This window comes from Dama dama, chromosome 4, assembly GCF_033118175.1.
Source record: "Dama dama isolate Ldn47 chromosome 4, ASM3311817v1, whole genome shotgun sequence".
NCBI classification, from domain to species: Eukaryota; Metazoa; Chordata; class Mammalia; order Artiodactyla; family Cervidae; genus Dama; species Dama dama.
In genome coordinates this window covers 16,706,876-16,728,119 of record NC_083684.1, presented here as the reverse complement: position 1 = coordinate 16,728,119, position 21,244 = coordinate 16,706,876, and the positions used below count along the sequence as shown (strand labels likewise).

The following is a 21,244-nucleotide window of genomic DNA, read 5'->3' as shown; positions in this document are numbered from 1 at the left end:
AGCCTTGAAAAAGTCCTCATGCTGGCAATGACCAGGTACCATCTAATCTGATAGAAGCAGGGCAGGAAGAAAACCAGTTGAAGTAGGAGAGGAGTTATTTGGGGTTTCAAAAATTCTTTCAAGGAACTGTTGTCAAGCCTGGTAATGATAAACAGTTTAATCAACGGCTGATATTCGGGACTCTGTCCCCACCTTGGGGGGCTGCACAAGCAGGCTGATGGTCTTAGCTCAGTTCAGCATCATGAGAGACCCTTGAGTTGGGAATGAACATTAACCCCTCTGACAGATGAGGAAACTGAGGCACAGAGAGGTTAAGCTACTTGCTCAAGGTCACACAGCTTCTGAAGGATAGGACTTGGCTAAAGCCCAGCCCCAGGGCACTAACCACTTCACCACTCTGCCTCCTTGTAGCGTCCACAGTATACGTGCGTCCTGCTTATCAGCTGCCCATTGTGTGGACACCCTGCCCCTGTACCTGGGGACTCCTCCACATTGCAGGGCAGAGCCCATCCCTAGGGAGGCGTGGACAGTGTCAGACTGGTTTCCCCAGCTTTCCCTGCATGTGGGGCTTGGCCACTGGACAGCGGCTCCTCTACTGGGAACCATGTGCCCTGAACTTGGAGGCCAGATGCTCGTGTGGGGAGAAGGAGACGGAGAGGAATTCACCCTGGTGTGGGGTACACTCGCTGTTCACCCTCATCCTGCCCTGCCTGGGGATCTGAAAACAGGGGCAGCGGGGCTGGAAAGCCCGGGTGCCCTCTGGCCCCCGCCTCACCTCCAAAGACAGGCTCAGAGTGCCGTGAGCGCAGGTCCCGGAGGTCGGCTCCAGTCTCTTTTGTCTCCCTCCACTCCCCACCTCTCTCCAGGCCACCCTTCCAACAGCCTGCTATTGACCCAGAGAACACGTCTTCCTTAAATAAATAAATCAGGCCGATAACCTGGGCTTAATCCTTTATCACTAAAAGCTTTGAACAATCCTTAAACCTTCTTGGCAGGGATCATAAAATAGGTTACTCCCATCAACGGATCTCTCTGAACCTGATTTCACCTCTTTTTTTCTTCCTTTTCTTGAGGATTCAGGATTATCTTCGAGAGCCTCAGAGAACGTTCTGTGAGGTCGTGACACCCTGAGATCCGCAAAGGTTGGGAACGGAGCCCCACACCCGATGTCCCAAACTGCGCCCTTAACAGAAGCTTGTGCTACATTTTACGGCTGGACTGGTTGTGCTCATCCTTGAGATTAAGCAGCCTAACAGTGCTTCTGTCTGCCATCAGTGTGGTTGTTTCTAGAAGCAACTTCTCCCTCATTCCTCAGCCCCACCATGGTTCAGTTCACTACTGTAGTAGGCTACAAGCTAGAAAATCACATAACCAACACGTGTTAGGCTTATACTTACATGAGAATACATAATTAATGAAATGCCATTGGAGGAGCTTTGTGCTTAAAATTGGCTTGCTTGCTAACTTTCTGCTTCTGTGCACATATGCCTATGTCTGTGTACACGTGTGTGCAAGAAAGAGAGAATGCCTGCCTCCGAGAATCCAAGTGTCTGCACGGCCGCTGGACCCGGGTCTGGACCCCTCACCTCTGTGAGACGGATGTCGGCAGGGATGCGGTCTCCGATGGAGAGAGACACGATGTCTCCGGGTACCAGGTCTCGAGCTAGCAGGTGCTGGAGCTTTCCTTCTCTTATGCTGCATTTTAAACGGGGAGAAAACAAAAGCATCCTGGTTGACATCTCAATTTCAGGCACTTTGATAAGCTTGAGCAAAGGTTACAGAAATACATTTTCTCTTTCCGATGTGGACAAATGCTTGTGCCTGAATGGTTTTATTATTTTTTAAATTCACATGTCCTAAAAGGCTCTTGGGAAAGAGCTTGGCTCCTGGGAGAACTTGGGCTTCATTTGAAAAGTGGGGTGAATACTGTTCACCCTGCTTGGAAACAAGGTGGGACCACATGGCCTCCAGAAGCTTCTGCAGGTCTAGAGAAACAGCTCCTCGACAAAGCCGGCAGCTGGCGGTGCTTCTGTCCTCAGAGAACACAGCGCTCTGGTGTGCAGAGCTCAGCTCCGACCTCAGGGACAGCAGAACCTTGTTAAAGCCAGGAGGAGCATCTTAAGTGCCCAAGAAGCCAGGGAGCACCACCCCCACCCCCCAGGCCTGGGACTGCTCTTCACGGCTGTTTGCTGTTAGACATAGACATGCTTCTGTGTACAGGCTCCCACTGAACCCACAACGTGCTGCTCCTTACCCAACATGGCAGGACCCCCCAGCTGGACCCATGCTCCTCCCTGGGCCTCCTTCATGTAGCAGCCAGAGAGTTCTTAAAGCACAAAATCAGATCACAACTTCCTCCAGCTCCACCAATCAAGGTCCACAAAGACCTTGAGACTAGAAATATCTGGGTGTACTCAAGGGGGTGAATGACAGGAGGTAGGATGTCTGGGTCTAACTCCCAGGCTCTTGGAGAGGGTTTGGAGCTGGAGGAAGTTGTGATCTGATTTTGTGCTTTAAGAACTCTCTGGCTGCTACATGAAGGAGGCCCAGGGAGGAGCATGGGTGAACAGCCTTTCTCCCCACAGCAGAGTGCTCCAGGGGGTGGGTCCTGACAGGCTGAGACGGTCAGGGTGATCCCATCCCCTGCCCATGACCGACATAGACACAGGCATGATCTACAACACTGGCCTAAGAGACAGGAGTGGTATTTGGCAGGGGCTCAAGAGAAAGGTTTTCTCATTCTTTACGCACACACATGACCTCTTCTGTTGGGCTTTTTTCATCTTTATCATGTCTGGTTGTGACATCTGGAGCTATGGCAGCCACCTTGGGGTCATGAGGGAATCCAGTATAAGAACAAAGCCAGCAAGCTGAGGATGGCATAGTAAAGAGATAAAAGGACCAGGTCCTTGATGCCATCTGGAATTAACTAACCCCACTGGCCCCTCACTTCAGATCCCTTGCCATAAGACAACACAGTTTCCTTGTGGTTTGTGCAGCTGAATTTTCTGGGTTTTATAGCCAAGAGCACCTATCAGATATACATCTGCTCTTCTCTCAACTCTTCCCACAGCTGGCCCCTGCCATTTATCAGACCTCAACTTAAAGGTCAGCTCCACCTTAAATGTCAGAGCAGGGGAACCTGCCAGCCAGCTATCAGGGTTGTTCCCACACCTCCACCAGTCACTGCCATCTCTACGAGGTTCTTTTTAATTTTTGTGTGGCTTTGGCTTTCAGTCTTTTTGGCTTTAATGCACCTGCCTCATTCCAAAATCATTTCATTCCTTCACTTCATTATCTGCCTCCCCTGTTAGGAGTGTGACAGGTCCAAAGGCCAGGGCTTTCCCATCTCTTCACCTGGGACAACATCACCCTGCACACAGTGGGTGCTTTGTAAATATTTAATGAATGCACAAAGGATGGAGGTAACACAGGAAGGGTCTGCAGGGCAGATGCTTCTCCCGTTCTGTGACATGGGTCTCAGGGGCTCGGGGAGGGAGGCTGTGTCCCTTCACTGCTCTTTCAACTCTCCCAGGCTGTCTGCCTCTCTTGCTCTTGAAAATAAAATTGTCTTTCAGAAGCAACTCCCAGGGACATCAATAATGCATACTATTTGCCTGAAAGGCCAAGACTTGATATTTAAACTTAAGATCAGCTCATCAAACCCCATAAATCATGGATGCTTCTGTCTGCTTATAGGATTACGTCACACATCACACGTCTGGATTTCTGACACCTTGTTCATCCCATCATTAAGCCCAGACATTTTTCCTGCCCCCCAAAGAACCTTCTAGAATTGACTCATGCCTCTCAGGCTTTCACAGCATGCTCTTTTGGTCTCTACTTCGTTGCTCATTATTCTCTGCCTTGTATCTCTCTCTCTCTCTCACACACACACACACTCTTCACTTGCTGATTCCTTGAGAGGAGGGACTTCTCACTAGACATTTCTATCCTCCAGCTCTATGCTCAATTACGCCATCTGTATCCAAATATATGTTAAGGTTCTTTCTCCCAGCTTATCCTTTGGATAAAAGAGAGTTACTGTCTGTTGAAATCCTTCCAAAGTACCTTGGATCACGAGATACCTGCGGTGACTTTCTTATGAGTGGCAGTGTGTATTTGGGAAAGACAGATGACTTAAGACAACCTTAGCTGATGCCAGGAGGGGTGAGGGAGAAGACCTGGGCCTTTTCCAGAGTGGTTTCATGTTTACAAGGAGAATAACTGGTTGGAGATTGTGGGTACACTAAAAAATTCAATAGAAATGCACACACACACACACACACACACACACACACACACCAGCAGGCCGGCAACATTCTCACTTCAGCCTCTGCCGTTTCCTTGACCAAGGGCAGTGGCCCCTGCAAACCCTCTAAGCTGAGCTATCTGTGACGGCAGCCACTAGCCTGTGAGGCTGCTTGAGTTCAACTTGACAGCCACATGTGACTAGTGATGCTGTCCTGGGCAGTGCATGTGATAGAATCTTCCAGGGAGTCCCCTCGCACAGCACTGGGCTAAGCAGACAGGCCCAGGAGGTAAGGGGAGACATTCTTGTCTTTCCTTTTTAAACGTCTTTGGGGAGGGTGATGTGATAACAAAAGGCAAAGCAGGAATGTTCGGGTGGGAAAGAGGCTGGTGGGTAGCTGAGCAAATGGCCAGGGTTCATCACCGACCTGTCCACCCGCTTCAGTCAGAGTTCTGAGGCTTAGCTTATCATTAAAGCCCTGCCCCTCAGCTTCTTCTCAGCCTCAGGAAACCTGTCAAATGCCTTCTAGGAAAAATGCACACAACTCTGCACACTTCATCACAGGTTTCGTGGGCCACCCTCTTCCCAAAGCCCTGCCATCCATGGCCCCCAGGCTGGGCACCCTGATTAGACACCAGTGACAGTGTGGAGGCCCAGAGAGGCTGAACGACACATCTAAGGACACACAGCAATCTGCTGGCGGGGCAGCGATCAGGTTTGCTAACCCCTAGTAAGACATGCCTGGTGGGCTGCTGTCTATGGGGTCGCACAGAGTCGGACACGGCTGGAGCAACTTAGCAGCAGCAGCAGTAAGACATGGTTCTCCCGAATCACACGGCAGAGGATATAAAGGTGGCCAACGTTTTGCCAAACTCGCCAGCCCACTGACTCCTCTGATGAACCACAAAGTCCTGGGGTGGGCTGGAGGTCTCCGACTTACCAGTTGCATTCAGGAGGAACCAGCTTTGTCAGCTCTTCCAGAGATTTCTCTGACCTGTACTCCTGGCCGGAAGCACACGCAACACTGTGTTTAAGCGGGGTGAGGGGCTGGGGGGGCCCCCACAAAGCTCCCATCAGCCCAGGTGACCCCGCCCGGGAACTCAGGGCACATATACACACCTGGATGAAGGCAACGGTGACCACGATCAGCACAGCCTAGGGGGCAGACGGGAGGGCATGTTAACACCCATTGCCAATGAGCAGGTAAGTGATCCAGGGGAGGACACTGTCTTCCAAAATGTATTTCCTTTTTCCTTGCAAAATATAGCACTGTGTGCAGAGATTTAGAAAACAGAGGAGCGAAAAAAGCAGCCCCAATTCTGCCTCCAGAGGTTCACATTTGGGGGTTATCTTTCTAGATTTTTTGGTATAGATACACTTGTAACACAGGATGATACAGTATAGATCCGATCATTTATATCTCACCAGCATTTAATAACTGGCCACCTGACGCGAAAAGCCGACTCATTGGAAAAGGCCCTGATGCTGGGAAAGATTGAGGGCAGGAGAAGGGGCTGACAGAGGATGAGATGGTTAGACAGCATCCCTGACTCAATGGGCATGTATTTGAGCAAATTCCAGGAGACAGTGAAGGACAGAGGAGCCTGGCATGCTGCCATCCACAGATCACAAAGAGTCAGACACAAATCAGTGACTGAACAAACAAATACAAAGCTTCTAATAAACATGATTTCACATCAGAAGATGTGGATCTAGCCTCAGGCTTTCGAACAGAAGCTCTGAATTCCACTGCACGGAAGGAATCTGTTTTCGTATTTCAAAAGACAGCATTTGACAGATAGAAGGAAGCAGGAATGAAAGTCATTAAACAAAAGGTCACATATAAGAGCCACGTGTAAAAGGTCACACGGCGCAGGATTCTGTTTATAAGAACTACCCAGGATAGGTAAATCCGGATACACAGAAAGCAGATGGTAGTTTCCAGGGGCTGGTGGCGGTGGAGGGGAATGACTGTTTAATGAGTACGGGGGTTCCTTTCAGGGCAATGAAAACATTTTGGAACCAGATACAGCTATGGTCTTTCCAGTAGTCATGTACAGATGTGAGAGTTGGGGAGCATAAAGAAGGCTGAGCACTGACGAACTGATGCTTTCGAATTGTGGTGCTGACTTCACCCAAGAAATCGAATTCCTCACTTTATTTAACTTGAATTCAAACAGCCTCACAGGCTAGCAGTTGCCCCTTCTCCTTCTGCCCTCAGTCTTTCCCAGAATCAGGGTCTTTTCCAATGAGTCAGCTCTTCGTGAGGTAGAGGAACATGGACACTTCTTATCCTTTCTTTATGCTGTGTTTTCTACTTTTTTTCTTCTTTTTACAGCCTCGTTTTTTCTCCTTGCATAACAATGATAAGCAGAGACTCAGCAGGACCTTGGCAGCCAGGTCTGGGATGGGGGGGCACTGTTCCCCAACTCCCATGACTCCCATGGGGTGCACTCACCACGGCGATGCTGATGGCGTCCTCGTACTTCTTTGTGAGGACGCTCACCAAGGCAGAGGCCAGGAGCAGCAGGATCAGGGGGTTCTTGAACTGAAAAATGAAAAGCAGTGTGGTGGGATCTTGTCTAGGTTCATGGACACCAGAGACCAGGCCTGCTCTAGTGGAGCGGCGTCAGCTCTGCGCCCAGAACCTGGCTTTCAGGCCGGCCCTACAGTGATCTGAGGGCCATGAGGGGAGGACTGTCACCACCTGATGGTTCTCCTCCACCTGAAGACCCACCAGCGCGGTCCACCCAACACCGGCTTCCTAGGGTCATCTCGACAGTGTCCCTGTCACCAAGACACCAGCCCTGGCCCTGCCTTCCGTTCTTGGTCTCATCTTGCCACGTCTCCTTGCCGCTCCAGGTCAGAACCTGCCCCTCTGGTGGGACGCTGGCCCTGGGCCAGCATCCTGTGTGCTCCATTCACAACAGGCCCATCTCAGAAACTTTGATGCAGCTTTCAAGATTTTGTGGGAAGCTCTCCAGTAGGCCTCTGGGGGTTGACTCCTACTAAAGTGTCTCAGACTGGAGCGCCGGGGCCCCCAGGCAAGCCGGCTTTCTGGAAGTGTGATGACCCCCGTATCCCAGCCCAGCCCTGGCAAAGATTGATGGGAAACTTCCCCAAGAGCAGCAGGCTTGTGTCTGCACAAGGGACCCCTCCAGCCACAGGCTCAGGGTTAGCTCCGAGGTCCTCAGTCCTGGCTGGGGCCACTCTGAACAGCTGGGACCAGGCACTGGCCTCATCTTGAACTCTAATCCCAAGCCCAGAATCTCGCCCCCTCCCCTGGGGCTGGACCCGAGCAGCCCTCCAGACCAGCAGGGACACCACCAGCCTCCTCTGCCCCTCCTGGAGACCATGCCAAACACCCGCCTTGCTCCAACTGACACAGTGAGTCACCATGAGACACGGCTCACAGGTGTCAGGCCCAATGCGGAGACCCCACCATGGGCCAATAGTGCCGCCCTGGCTATAAATAATGAGACACTTCTGGCTCTGATGGGGCCCCTTTTAAGCCCACACGTAAAGGGGGACAGGCAGAAGGCAGTCTGCTGAAACCTTACTATGTGCGGAAGGGATGGTCACCAGAGATTTATTACAACAAGCAGTAAGAGCCCAAATAACCAGCATTTCCTGAGCTCCTCTTCCAAGCCACGCCCTGTGCTCAGCACTTTACTGCATCATTTTATAGGCTCCTCCCAACCCCATGACACTTGTGGCTCAGCTGGTAAAGAATCTGCCTGCAATGCGGGAAACCTGGGTTCGATCCCTGGGTTGGGAAGATCCCCTGGAGAAGGGAAAGGCTACCCACTCTGGTGTTCTGGCCTGGAGAATTCCACGGACTGTATAGACCATGGGGTCGCAAAGAGTCGGAACCGACTGAGTGACTTTCACAACCCCATGACACAGGAACTGTTAAGTAGTCCTGCTTGATGGTAAATGACCAACCCAAGTTTCTGAAAGAAACTGAATTGCCGTGGATTCATTTAGATCAGGCAACTCCAAAACCTGTGCTCTTAAGAGTTACGCTCGAACCAAGGCTAGCGGGCAGACACTGGGGCTGGGGGCAACCTTTATTAAGCATGTAATACAGGCTCGGCTTCCTCTTATGTAAAATTCAGAACAGGAGGGACTTACTAGCCCCATTTCCTAAATGGGGACAATTGAGGCTCAAGACAGATCAGTCGCAGACTCAAAGTCACAAGGCTGGAAAGTAGGATCAAACCCGGTGGCCTGACTCTAATCTACCTCTGCTTTGTGACTCCGGGGCAGGGATTTGGGGCCATGCTAAGGTAGAATTCCTAGTGGTAAGTCTTCTGAGATGGAGAAGCAGGATCGCCTTGTGAAGTGGTGAGCTCCCTGTCACTAGAGGAGACAGACAGGAGAACCACAGCATCCGGCATGGAGCAAGTGCTCAATGAACACAAAGAATTAATAAGTGAGGGCGCATGGACTTCCTGTGTTCGTTGAGGGCGAGGAAACACGGGCATCGGGAGCTGCCTTCCAATCCCACAGGGATACCCTGAGATGGATCCTTGAACCGATGAGGTTAGGATGAATAAGCATGTTTCCTGCTTTTAGAAACTGAAGAGATTTCATTCGTGGAAAGGTCCTGGCTGGAGTCTGGCTGACAGCCCTGGGTGTGAGTCTTGGCAGGGCAGAGGCCAGGTGAGCAGGGCCTAGTGGAAGAGGCAGCCAGGGCAGAAGTGACCAAGGTCCTACTCCAGAAGGGAGAAGGTCCCCCATGGCCCATGTGTCAGCCTCCTTCCCTGAACTTCAACTTCCAGGAGCCTCTGCTGCCTCTTCCCAACACTGGCATTCCAGGAAATTTCTGGGTTGGCCAGAGTCACCTGCATACCTAGAAGCCTCTTCTGGTGCCAAAATGCGTCAATGAATGACATCTGTAGGGCTCTGAGGACTAACCAATGAGCAGGGTGGGGACGGGAGGAGACAGGAGAGTGAGGATGCTACAAGGAGGGCTGCGATTGGTCCCTGAACCGACCAATCAAGGAAGCCTTAAACAGGAGCCATGGGAAGGCAGCAGAAGCCTGGGGTATCCCTGAGCTTGACTGAGAGGCAGGTGTCAGGGATGGGAGAGGGTGCAAAAGCCAGGGAGGGGAAACTGAGGCAACTGTGGCTTCAGGTATCTGGGAAATTCTGCCTGTTAGCTGGAGCTTTCTGAGCTGGTCCTGGGTGGGAGGTGGGGTGTTGATTTCTACACTGGAACTTGCAGCAGGATCTATTTCTATTTTTTTCCCCTTCTTTCCCGTGGTTTCCAGGCATTTGACTGATACAATGTGTATTCAGCACCAGTGGCAAAGGCTAAGAGGGCCAGTGGCTCTGGAGCCAGCTGCCTGGCCTCACTTCCCAGCAGCAACACTTAACACTGCGGGACTCTGGACCCTGGCTGCCAGGTAAACTACAGGACACTCAGTTAAATGTGAACTTCAGATAAACAAGGAGCTTTTTAAATTAAGTACAAGTAGGTCCCATGCAACATTTGGAACATACACTAAAAAAACTGTCCTTTGCTTATCTATCTGAATTTCAAATTCAAATTTACATCTGTAAATTTCTTGGCTGAATCTGGCAGCCCTACACAACCTGGGAATGTTTCAGCTTCTCTGTATTTCACTGTCCTCAGTTGGTAAAGAGTCTGCCTGCAATCCAGGAGACCCGGGTTTGGTCCCTGGGTTGGGAAGATGCCCTGGAGAAGGAAATGGCAGCCTGCTTCCAGTATTCTTCCCTGGAGAATCCCATGGACAGAGGAGCCTGGTTGGCTACAGTCCATGGGGTTGCAAGAGTCAGATACAACTTAGTGACTAAACCACCACATCTCAAAGTAGTGATCTGGAGGAAGAGTAAGTTGAGGTTTACTTATTTACTTAGCGTGGTGCCTGGCACCTGGTTACCTCTATGAATGGAATGACTATTATTCGTGACTGTGGCAGCCAAGGTAGTGAGTGAGCCTAGCTCTCAGCTAGGAGTGGCCTGAAAGGGGCAAGCCTCCTTTGACTTTGTAGTATAGCTGTCCCATGTGCTGAGATTCATCCACGGACACCCTCAGCCCACAGTTACACAATGAACGGCGGCTCCCTTCCTCACCCCCAGGGCTACACTGGTTAATGCACAGAATGACGGCCATGGTCCCACCTGATCGAGATATTTCTTCCACACAGGTTCCGTGTTATCAGCAACAAACTCATTCCAGCCATGGACCAGCCTGCGCTGCGTCACCGAGAACTCTGACAGCCCATTCTGTAAATCTACCTGGAGGGAGAAGGACGGGCAGGTAAAGATCAAGGAGCCCAAGTCACAGGATTCCCACTCTGGAAGCCAGCTGCTTCCATGACAATCAAGGAAAATGAGCTGTCCACAGAGGAGAGGGGACCAGCTCAGAGACCCCAAGCAAATGGGCAGAGACAGAAGGAGACCTACAATCTCATTCTTCTTCAATGAGCCCACACTTCTGCCCTACAGATACTACAGAGAAGACAGCATTGGCTCTACATTTCAGGGTCTGCAATTATAGCATGGACACCTGGAGATGCAGGAACACTTACATTTTCATCTTTAGGAAGATGAGTCTGGGAAGGTAAAATGGTGCAGCTGCCGTGTGGAAGTACCTCCAAAAATTAAAAATAGAACCACCTTATGATCTGGCAATTCCACTACTGGGTGTATGTGTCAAGAGAATTGGAAACCAATCTCAGTGAGATATCTGTCTATCCATGTTTGTAGCAGCATTATTTACAACAGCCAAAGGTGGACGCGACCCAAGTGTCCAACAATGGATGAATGGATAAGCAAAATGTGGTACACACACACACAGACATACAAACACACACACAGGAATATTATTTGCAATTAACATGGAAGTTTCAGCTTTGCAAGAGGGAAAGAGTTGTGGAAATGGGTTGTACAACAACGTGAATGTACTTAACACTTTGGAACTGTACACTTAAAAAGTAGTTAGATGGTCATTTTTAGGTTGTGTATTTTGCCTCGAAACAAACAAACAAAAAAGGCCTGCCCTTAGAAACAAAAAAAGCTCCATGATTCCATCATGCATACCTTGTGCCAGATACAATTTCAAGCTGTTTATACAAACTGACATTAAATATAGATGATTTAAGAGTCAATAACTATGTAAGGAAATTTTGTTGCCCTGGTGGCAACCAAAGCTTCACTGTCTTTAAAAAGTTGATAAGAAAGCTCTACCAGGAACTGCCCTGGTGGTCCAGTGGTTAAGAATCCGCCTACCAATGCAGAGGATACTAGTTTGATCCTTGGTTGGGAAGCTAAGATACCACCTGCCTCAGGGCAACTAAGCCTGTGTGCTGCAATGAAGACCCGATGCAGCCAAAAATAAATAAATAGAGCAAAAACAAAACAAAAAAGTTCTACCAGATGGTTGAGGTGATGGAAAGGCTGGGCTTGTTTCTAGATTCTTTTGAATAGAGCAAAAAAACCATGCTTTTTCCTAGGTAGGGGAAAATGTCTCCGCAAGGAAAACACATTTCCTTCCCCTCTCCAAATGCTAACAAATGGGACTTGAATTTAGATGGGCTTTTGAGTATTCTCAAGGAAAGGCTGGCCTGAAACACTGACCTCCAACTTCTTTGAAATTGTGGCATGTGACCTTCTATTAGTGGATTTTTACTGGCTTTCCCAAAGTGTGGTGGGTTATGAGTCAACACACACCCACACATACCATGTTTGCTTGGCTAAGTAAAGATAACTGAAACCATAAAGCAAGCCAACTCCTTCAGCCTCACAGGGGAGCCTCGTGGACTGGAAGTGGTCTTTGGTGTGGCTTTTGTCTTGTCCTGGCCAGGAATCCAAATTCACCAGAAGAAACGTGAGAAGCTGGTTTCGGTCACCGGCAACACCATGAATTATAAAACACTAAGGGTGGGAATGGCGGGTGGTGAAGAGTTTGAGCTTGAATGTCAAAACACCCAGATTCAAAGCTGACTGGGCTGCTGCGGAAACTTGGGGGTCCCCTGAGGCACTCTCCGTCTCTCATCAAGAGGGAGGGCACATATTTATACTTAGAGCTGATTCGGGGTGTTGTGTGGCAGAAACCGACACAGCATTGTAAACTATCTTCTAACCAAAACTAAAGATAGAGAGAGAAAGAGACATGCAGAGAAAGCTGGGAGGATCCCGGCCACCAGGAAGGGCTTCCAGGGTTCACGGCCATCCACGTGGGTGCCCTTCCTGGTGGGGACTCAGAAGGTTCAACAGCAGGAGTATTTTCTAACAGTGATGATAAGAATGTATCATAGCTCAGGATTGTGAAGCCATTTTCAGGACCTCCAGCTGCTTTCCTCTTAATCTGAAAACCCCACCGCCCCAGGCCTCAGAGACAAACTCAGTTCTTACGTAAAATGCTTTGGCTAGGTCCTCTCTGTGGCATTTGCTTGCTTCCTTGGGTGCCAGAGCCACCACCGTCTTCTCTTTCTCGATGGCTTTCAACTCATTTTGTCCATCAATCTGTGAGAAAAAAAAAAAGGATTGCTCTTAGGTACACTGGTCTTATATGGATATGTCTTTTTAATGTATAACACACGGAGAAAGCGTGCAGATCTGAAGTGTATAGCTCGAATTTTTACACACTGACCCATATAACCAGCCTCCAAATCGAGAAATACATATTAACATAAACAGCCCCCAGATTTATTTTGCTGGGGTTGGAATTCTGTGTAAATGGTAACATGCAATATATATGCTTTTGTGTTTGGTTTCTTTGATTCAAGGTTATTAGTGAGATTCAGGCATGATGGTGTGTGTGGTGATGGTTTGCTAATTTTCATGGCTGCATAGTATTCCACCAAATGAGTATAGCACAATTTATTTTTCTGTTTTACTGCTGATGGATTGTTTCCAACTGTTGGCTGTTACCGATGCATCTGTTTTCAAAGAAATTTATTTTACTGAACAGAAAATCACAAAGCTGACAGAGCAGGCAACAATTTACAGATTTAGAACCCTGGACCTTGAACTTCTGGGATTCTCAGTTAAGAATGTACCAAACCACAGAGAGTGGTTCCTGATGGTGACTGGTGGTATTACAGCCTGTTTTGGGAGACATTTGCAATAACCTAAGGAAAGGGGGAAACCCAGTTGAGGTCTGGGTGCCCAGCAGGTCTGGGAATAAGTCACATGAAACACCTAAAGGGCATGGGAGGACATGGTAACCTCAGAAATAGGGGAATGGTGAGTATTTTTACAAAATTATTCCTAGTATTCTTATACCCAGGACAAGATAATCATCTTTTCCTTTTCCACCAGGTAGTTGGCACAGGGAAGGAGGAAGGGGAGAGGCTCTGCCTAACAGCCATTTCCTTCAGCTGGAATAGAGACGGCAGGTTCCACTTTTACTTCGTTCCAAACTCCTCCCTGCCCCTCATCTCCCAAAGGCCCCATTTGCTCAGAAATGGGCTGCTAACCACACCTACTTCCTGGGGTTGCTTTTCACTGTACCAACGACCAGGAAGCAACCAAGGATTATTACACAGATCACTCGGCCGACTCTCTCCTTAAGTCGACCCCACTATCTTCACTGTGCGAGATCCACCTCCTGGAGAAACGTACATCACAGCCTGAGACAGGATGTTTTTTTGTTTTTTTTTTCTGCTCTCAAGACCTGGTTCAAATCGAGGGCTTAATTCTTGCTCACACCACAGATGGAGGCAGTCCTGGGGTTACAGGACCTTCCTGCCTGGCTGTTCCCTAGCTTACCATTCTGTCTGGCCACGACCACACCCAATTCACTTTTTAGGCAGCAGCTCAAGCAACCCTGAATGTATAAATCCAGCCCTCTCCTCCATCTTCTCCTCTCTGTCTCTGTTTGTCTGTCTGTCTGTCTCTCTCTCACAAACACACACACATCTCCCATGTTTGAAACATTTGGATAGATTCCAGTTGCTCTCAGGACAGAACCCTACTGTCTCCAAAATGGCTGCAGCAGACCCCACCTCACACCCACCTTCCCTGTGTTCCTGGTCTGGGCGGGGCAGCAGCATACTTAGCTAAAAATGCCCTGCCCACTGGAGGAGTCCTGTGTTCCCCAGGAGTGTGCTGCTCCAGTGCCCCTGCCGAAGATGGCACATTTTCCCAGCTGCCAAACCAAACATAAAATTGGGGGTTCTTGGCCAAGGGCAGTTTCCCCCCTGGGGGACTTTGCTAGTGCCTGAGATGTGTTCAGTCCTCATAGCTGAAGCAGGGGTGGTACTGTTCATCTAGTGGGTAGAGGCCAGGCATGTGGTCAAGTACCTTCCAAGGAATGACCTGGAACAGAAAGGTCTATATTGCTGAGGGCAAGAAGTCTCACTTCAGAGGTCAAAGACCGTCTTGTCCTGCCATCTTCCCAGACCAGATAGCCACCTGCTCTACCCTCTCAGCACCCTGGACGTCCCCTTGATGGCGCCTACACCACGGTCACTTGTGTAATGACCAGAAAGTGACTATCACTTAAATGCCTCTCTCTGCTCACAGCACAGCCCCTCCAGAAGGCGGGGCCCGTGCCTGGTACCCAGGGGCTGCTCCGCGGGCACTCATCAGCTGGAGCCCAGGACATCAGTGCAAGCGCACAAGCACTTAGCTCCACAGGATGGATGACTAGACACACGCTCTCGGCCACAAGCCTCAGTTTACCCTTATCATCAGTGCTGCCCAGGAGATGGTCCAGCTCCACTTGCCAGCATGTCACCTCGGGCAAGTGACAACCTCCCTGACTGATCACAATTTCCTCCTCTGCAAAATGGGGGTGATGCTGGCTAGCTACCCTCATCCTGCCTTTTTTGGGAATCAAACAAATGTGTGCCTGGACAGGGTGTGACATGGTCCAGACCTCCCATGAACCCCTAGGAAATGCAGGTCCATACCTGCCCCAGGGACCAGGCCTCTGGCACATGGTTGGAATAACAATGATGGTGATGTCACTTGGGTTGTTTAGCCACGTTTAGGAGCGACAGAAGGGGCATGGAGCTTGGAACTGCACGCACAGACCTGGGTTCAAATCCTCCTCTGTCATTGACCAGCCCTTTAACCAGGGACAATAATCTGTCTCAGGTTGTTTTGAAGATTTAAAAACAGCCAACGCTGGGGACTTCCCTGGTGGCCCAGTGGTTAAACATCCACTTGCCAACGCAGCGGACAGGAGTTCGATCTCTACTCTGGGAAGACCCCACATGCTGTGGGGCAACTGAGCTCATGTGTCCCAACTACTGAGCCTGCGCTCCACGCCAAGAGAAGCCACCGCGATGAGAAACTCGCACACCGCCACGAAGAGGAGTCCCCATCGCCGCAAGCAGAGAAAGCCCAAGAGCAACAACGAAGACCCAGCGCAGCCAAAACAAACAGAAAGCAAAATAAAAACAAAACCCAGCTCTGTAGTTGTGCTCTGCGTGGGGCAGGTGAATTCAGTAAATATTCCATAGAAGATCAGTAGCCTAAAGACCCAGAGGGATTTAGGAGGTGTGGTGACCCCAACACTTCACAGCCTCTCTCTCTGACTTTGTCTTGCCGGGGAGATGTTTCCTGACATTCTCAATGGGGTTTCTACAAGTGGCTCTAGAAGATACATAAATGCTTGAATCTGTGTGGTTTTACTTTTCAATCTTTAGTTATTCATATTTTTGAATCTGAAGGTACAGATAGGAAACCTGTGAATTCTATCTTTTTTTAATCTTTGATTTCCTTTTGATGCTAGGCTTAAATAATTTCTCTATATATTTCAATTTTTTTTAAAAAAAAGGGTCAATCAACAGATCAGTGGGTAAGCACAATGTAATCAAGCCCAAACAATGGAATATCATTCAACCTTAAAAAGGGAGGAATTCCGACACCTGCCACAACAGGAATGAAGCTTGAGGATGTTATGCTCAGTGAAATGCACCAGTTACAAAAGGACAAATACTGTAACGACACCACTCATGTACGGTACCTAGAATAGACAAACTCATAGAGACAGGAAGTAGAATGGCGCTTACCAGAAACCTGGTAATTGTTGGTTTGTTTTTGCTGTGCCGCTTGGCTTGCGGGATATCTTTGTTTCCCAATCAGGGACTGAACCCAGGCCACGTCAGTGAAAGCTGAGTCCTAACCACTGGGCCGCCAGGGAACTCCCAGGAGTTAGTGGCTACTGGGGACACACTCAGTTGCAGAAGTTGAAAAAGTTCTGGAAATGGTGGTTGTGATGACTGGACAACCACGTGAATGTACTCAATGCCACTGAACTGTGTGCTTAAAAACAGTTAAGATGGTAAATGTTTTCTACATCTTACCACATACACACAAAATTCAGAACAAGAAAAAAACAAAACAAAACAGGATCAAAGGAATCCAGTCCCTCTGCCTTTGCGGGTCAAGATGAGCAAGAATTCCCGCCCTTTCTTGGGAACTCTGTCCCTGGGAGCCAGCCAGACGGCTAAAACAGGCTTGTGTGGACAAGGGGAGGGGCTGGGAGTGCAGCCTGGAGGAGGCGGGGCCAGCGGGAGACTCCTAAGCCCCAGCTGTGTTCCGTGACCGCGGCCGTGGGGACAGGGTCTGAGCCCAAAGTGGGAAGGTGTCTGGCCTCCAACTGTGCTCTGTAATTGAAAGCCACGGACACACTTCTGGGTTTGTGAACAAGAGAACTGAAAAAAAGAGATGCGAATGAGTACAAGCTCTTGGCCGTTCACAGCAGCACCATTCGGAACAGCTCAGAGTGCACCAGCAGATGATGGAGTAACAAGATGTGCTCTTGCACATAATGGAATATCATTCAGCCTCAGAGAGGAAGGAAGTGCTGGGACCTCCCGGGTGGTCCAGTGGCTAAGACTGCGCTCCCAATGTGGGGCGCCTGGGTTTGATCCCTGGTCAGGGAACTAGATCCCACATGCCGCAAACAACTAAAAATCCCACATGCTGCAACTAACGAGCCCACATGTCGCAACTAAGACCTGGCACAGCCAAATACATAAATAAAAATACAAGATTTTTAAAAAGGAATGAAGTGCTGATGCATGCTACACTGTAAGTGGAATTGTGTCTTCAAAAAAAGGTATCGATATGGAAGCAACCTAAGTGCCTATTAATAGATGTATGGGTAAGGAAGATGTGGTGTCTACATATGTACGTACACACACACACACACACACACACACACACACACACACAATATTCCTACTACTCAACCATAAAAAAAGAATGAAATCTCACCATTTGCAACAACATGGATGGACATAGAGGGCATTATGCTCAGTGAAGTCAGACAGACAAACACTGTATGATGTCACTTATATGCAGGCTCTAAAAAGCAAAACAGATGAACAGACATAACAAAACAGAAAGAGTCACAGACACGGAGAAAAAACACGGGGTTGTGAGAGGGGAGCGGGTTGGGGGAGGAGAGCAACAGATGAAGAAGATGAAGACGTGCAAACTTCCATTTGCAAAAGAAATGTGTCACGGGTATAAACACACAGTGTGAGGAATATATGGACTAATTAAGTGATGTTTTGTATGGTGACAGATACAAGTCTATGGTAACTAGACTTATCCTGGTGACCATTCTGACATGTTCATCATATTGAAATGATGTATACCAGGAACTAACATATTGTTGTAGGTCAATTAAACTTCAAAAACAAACAAAATCTGATCTCATAGAAAAAGAGATCAGATTTACGGTTACCAGAGGTGGGGACGGCGAGTTGGAGGAAGGCGGTCAAAAGACAGAAATTTCTGGTTATAAGATAAATTAGTACCAGGCGTGTGATGTACAAAATGATAAATATAATGAACCCTGCTGTACGTCATACACAAAAGTTGTTAAGAGGATGAGTCCTAAGAGTCCTCATCACAAGGAAAAAATATGAGATGTTGGATGTTCGCTGAACTCACTGTGATAATCATTTCACGATGTAAGTCAAATCATGATGATGTACACCTTAAACTTACACAATGCTGTACGTCCACTTATATCTTGATAAAAATGGAAGAAAAAAGAAGTTATCTTGAAGTCCTAACCCCCTGAAGCTCAAATGTGACTGAATTTAGAAACAGGGTCTTTACAGAGGTAACCAAGTGACACTGAGGTCATCAGGGTGAGAGCCAGTTGAATACGACTGATGACCTCGTAAGCAGAGGCCTGGACACGGGGACAGGCCCGCACCGAGCGGTCCCACAGGACACTACTTGGCCAGCAGCACCGGAAGCTAAGAGAAAGGCACGGACAGGCTGCCCACCACGGCCCTTAGAGCCAGGCCCTGCCCACACCACGGTCTTGGACGTCTGGCCCCAGAACTGTGGGAGAGTAAATTTCTGTTGTTTGAAACCATCATGATCTGGGGTGCTCTGCTCATTAACCCTACGAAACAACATTCTCCAACACGGACGGACCTCGAAAACCTCGTGCGGATGAAGACAGACACAAAAGGCCACGTTATCACTTGATTCGGTTTTTATGAAATGTCCAGAATAGGTGATTTCCAGAAAGACAGCTTCCCTGGTGGCTCAGTGGCAAAGAATCTGCCTGCCAATGCAGGAGACCTGAGTTCGATACCTGACCCGGGGAGATCCCACATGCCGCGGAGCAACTAAGCCCGTGTGCCACGACCACAGAGCCTGTGCTCTGGAGCCCGGGAGCTGCAGCTTCTGAGCCCACATGTTGCAAGTACTGAAGCCCCAGAGCCTATGCTCCACAGCAAGAGAAGCCGCTGCAATGAGAAATCTGCACGTCGCAGCTAGAGAATAGCCCCCATTCATCACAACGGGCAAAGCGCCCACGCAGCAACAAAGACCGACCACAGCCCAAAATAAATATTTTTTAAAAGCCAAAAATGGACCTGTTCTAGTCATTTCTTTTGCAGATTCATTTACTGCAGAATGGTTTCTGTTCAAAGTCAGCCACCGCAACAGTGCCTGTAACAACTAAGTACTGGCAACAACCCACATGCCGCTAATAAAGGATGGTGCCATGGAGGAGAACAAGGAGTCCCTGGCTGCCCTGGATGCACTCAATACTGACGATGACAACGAGGAGAGGGAAGAGGAGGCTTGGAAAGTTCGGGCGCTAAAGAGGATCAAGAGGGACAGTGAAGATGGAGAAGCACTTGAGAAGGCAAAAATGGAACGCATGTGAAGCCTGACTGAGGAAGAGAGGTGAGCTGAGTTTTGGGCAAATGTCGAAGTCATCACCAACAAAGCTGTGAAGGGCAAATACAAGTTCTTACAAAGCATTATCACTGGGGTGCCTTCTTCACGCATGAGGATGAAGACGTATACAAGAGAGATTTTGGCACACTTCCTAGGTGGTGCTAGTGGTAAAGAATCCGCCTGCAATGCAGGAGACACAAGAGACACCGGTTCGATCCTGCGGTCGGGAAGGATCCTGGAGTAGGAAACTGCAACCCACTCCAGTCTTCTTGCCTGGAGAATTCCATGGACAAAGGAGCCTGGCGGGGCCACAAATTCACACACGACCGAGGGACTGAGCAACAGACACTGCCCCGCAGTGGTGGTACCCAAGTGGTCCCAAGTGGTGGGAGCTTTAGCAATAGACTGAGAAGGAAAAAAAAAGGGCAAGGCATATCGTGAGCAATAGGTTATCCTGGCTATAACCGAGAAGAGGATGGGTTTGCTAGCATAATCAGGGCACAGAGACCGGGGGCTGGTTGCCTTCATGGCTTGAAACTGGGTGGTGGGAAACGGACAGTGAGAGACTCCTACTGGACCCCCTTTGGCATCCCGTCGGATCCTGAACCCTGAGTGAGATTTGCTGATTCCAAGGAGGAGAAACCAGTCTTGACTAAGCCTGGGGCAGAGCCGGAGCAGGAGGGGAGGGCCTTCCTAGGCCGGGATGCTCAGGATCAATGACTGGGCCAATGTCAACTTGGGAAGGGAGGGCAGAGGCTGCGATGGGAGAGACCCACGAGGAGGGCAGCAGGGCTGGGCACACAGAGCAATGGGAGGCAAGAGGGATGTGAATGAACTCAAAGGGCCGGCCCACTGCTTTTTAAACTGGGTGGGGGGAGCATCACCAGGCCCATGTCTCACTGATCTGGGCCCTGATTCCAGGTTCCCCAGCTACCAGCCAAGCAACCCTCAACAAGCCCTTTGACTTCTCTGAGCCTCCGCGTTCTCTTCTGAAAGTGGGAATAACGATACCACACACGGAGCATTGCTGAGGCAGAGGTTCTCAAGGTCCAGCCTCAGGTCAAGACGGGTTTCAGAGAGGTGTTTTCCAGCTCCTGAAATCACACCTAGTTAGTGTTGGTGTTCTCTGTGTGTGAATGATGGCAGTGTGAACCCAGACAGCAAAGAACCGCCAATACGACATGAGGTGCTCAGAGTACGGGTCTTGTGGGGGAAGCAGGTGGTACAGCGTGGTCAACGCGAGAGAGGACAGCTGGGTTAGGAGGAGGCCGCTGCGACTGGGGGCCAGCAGGTGGGTGGCAAGCTGAGGAGCCTGGTTACGCACAGGGAGATTAGGTAATAAGCAAATATATACCAAACATAATGTGAGCTGGCACTCTTGATGTTGGGGAAGGGAGTTACAAATATACACAGAACTGGCACCAGCCCTGGATTGAAAGCTATGGTCAAATATATAAAATATACATGTATACACACACACACAAGTATAAAATTGAATATGGCTCTAACAGTGTACACGTACACACACCTGCCCTGAGAGGGCCCAGAAGCCATAACACCCCAGGAGCGTGGTCACACAGCACACCAGATCTTGATTTCTAAATACCCTTCTTCTGGGACTTCCCTGGTGGTCCTGGGGCTAAGACTCATCACTCCCAATGCAGGGTGCCCGTGTTTGATCCCTGGTCAGGGAACTAGATCCCACATGCCACAGCTAAGAGTTCGCATGCCACAGCTAAAGAGCCCATGTGCCACAACCAAGACCTGGTGCAGCAAAAGAAATGTTAAAAAATAAATACATATCCTTCCAGCGAAAAGAGCCAAGACTCCTAGAAGAAATGACTGGCT

General features: G+C 49.3%; 1 protein-coding gene across 2 annotated transcripts in view; it reads right to left on the bottom strand.

Annotated features, from left to right (window-relative positions):
- ATP2C2 (ATPase secretory pathway Ca2+ transporting 2) overlaps window positions 1-21,244 on the bottom strand; it is a 74,852-nt gene that overhangs the window by 41,764 nt on the left and 11,844 nt on the right. For both annotated transcript variants that reach the window (XM_061138302.1, XM_061138303.1), the window contains exons 2-7: window positions 12,638-12,748; window positions 10,403-10,519; window positions 6,711-6,800; window positions 5,372-5,407; window positions 5,193-5,254; window positions 1,587-1,695 (exon numbers count right to left, since the gene is read on the bottom strand). In XM_061138302.1, the coding sequence (XP_060994285.1) occupies window positions 1,587-1,695; window positions 5,193-5,254; window positions 5,372-5,407; window positions 6,711-6,800; window positions 10,403-10,519; window positions 12,638-12,748 (525 nt within the window). The remainder of the gene's footprint in view (window positions 1-1,586; window positions 1,696-5,192; window positions 5,255-5,371; window positions 5,408-6,710; window positions 6,801-10,402; window positions 10,520-12,637; window positions 12,749-21,244) is intronic.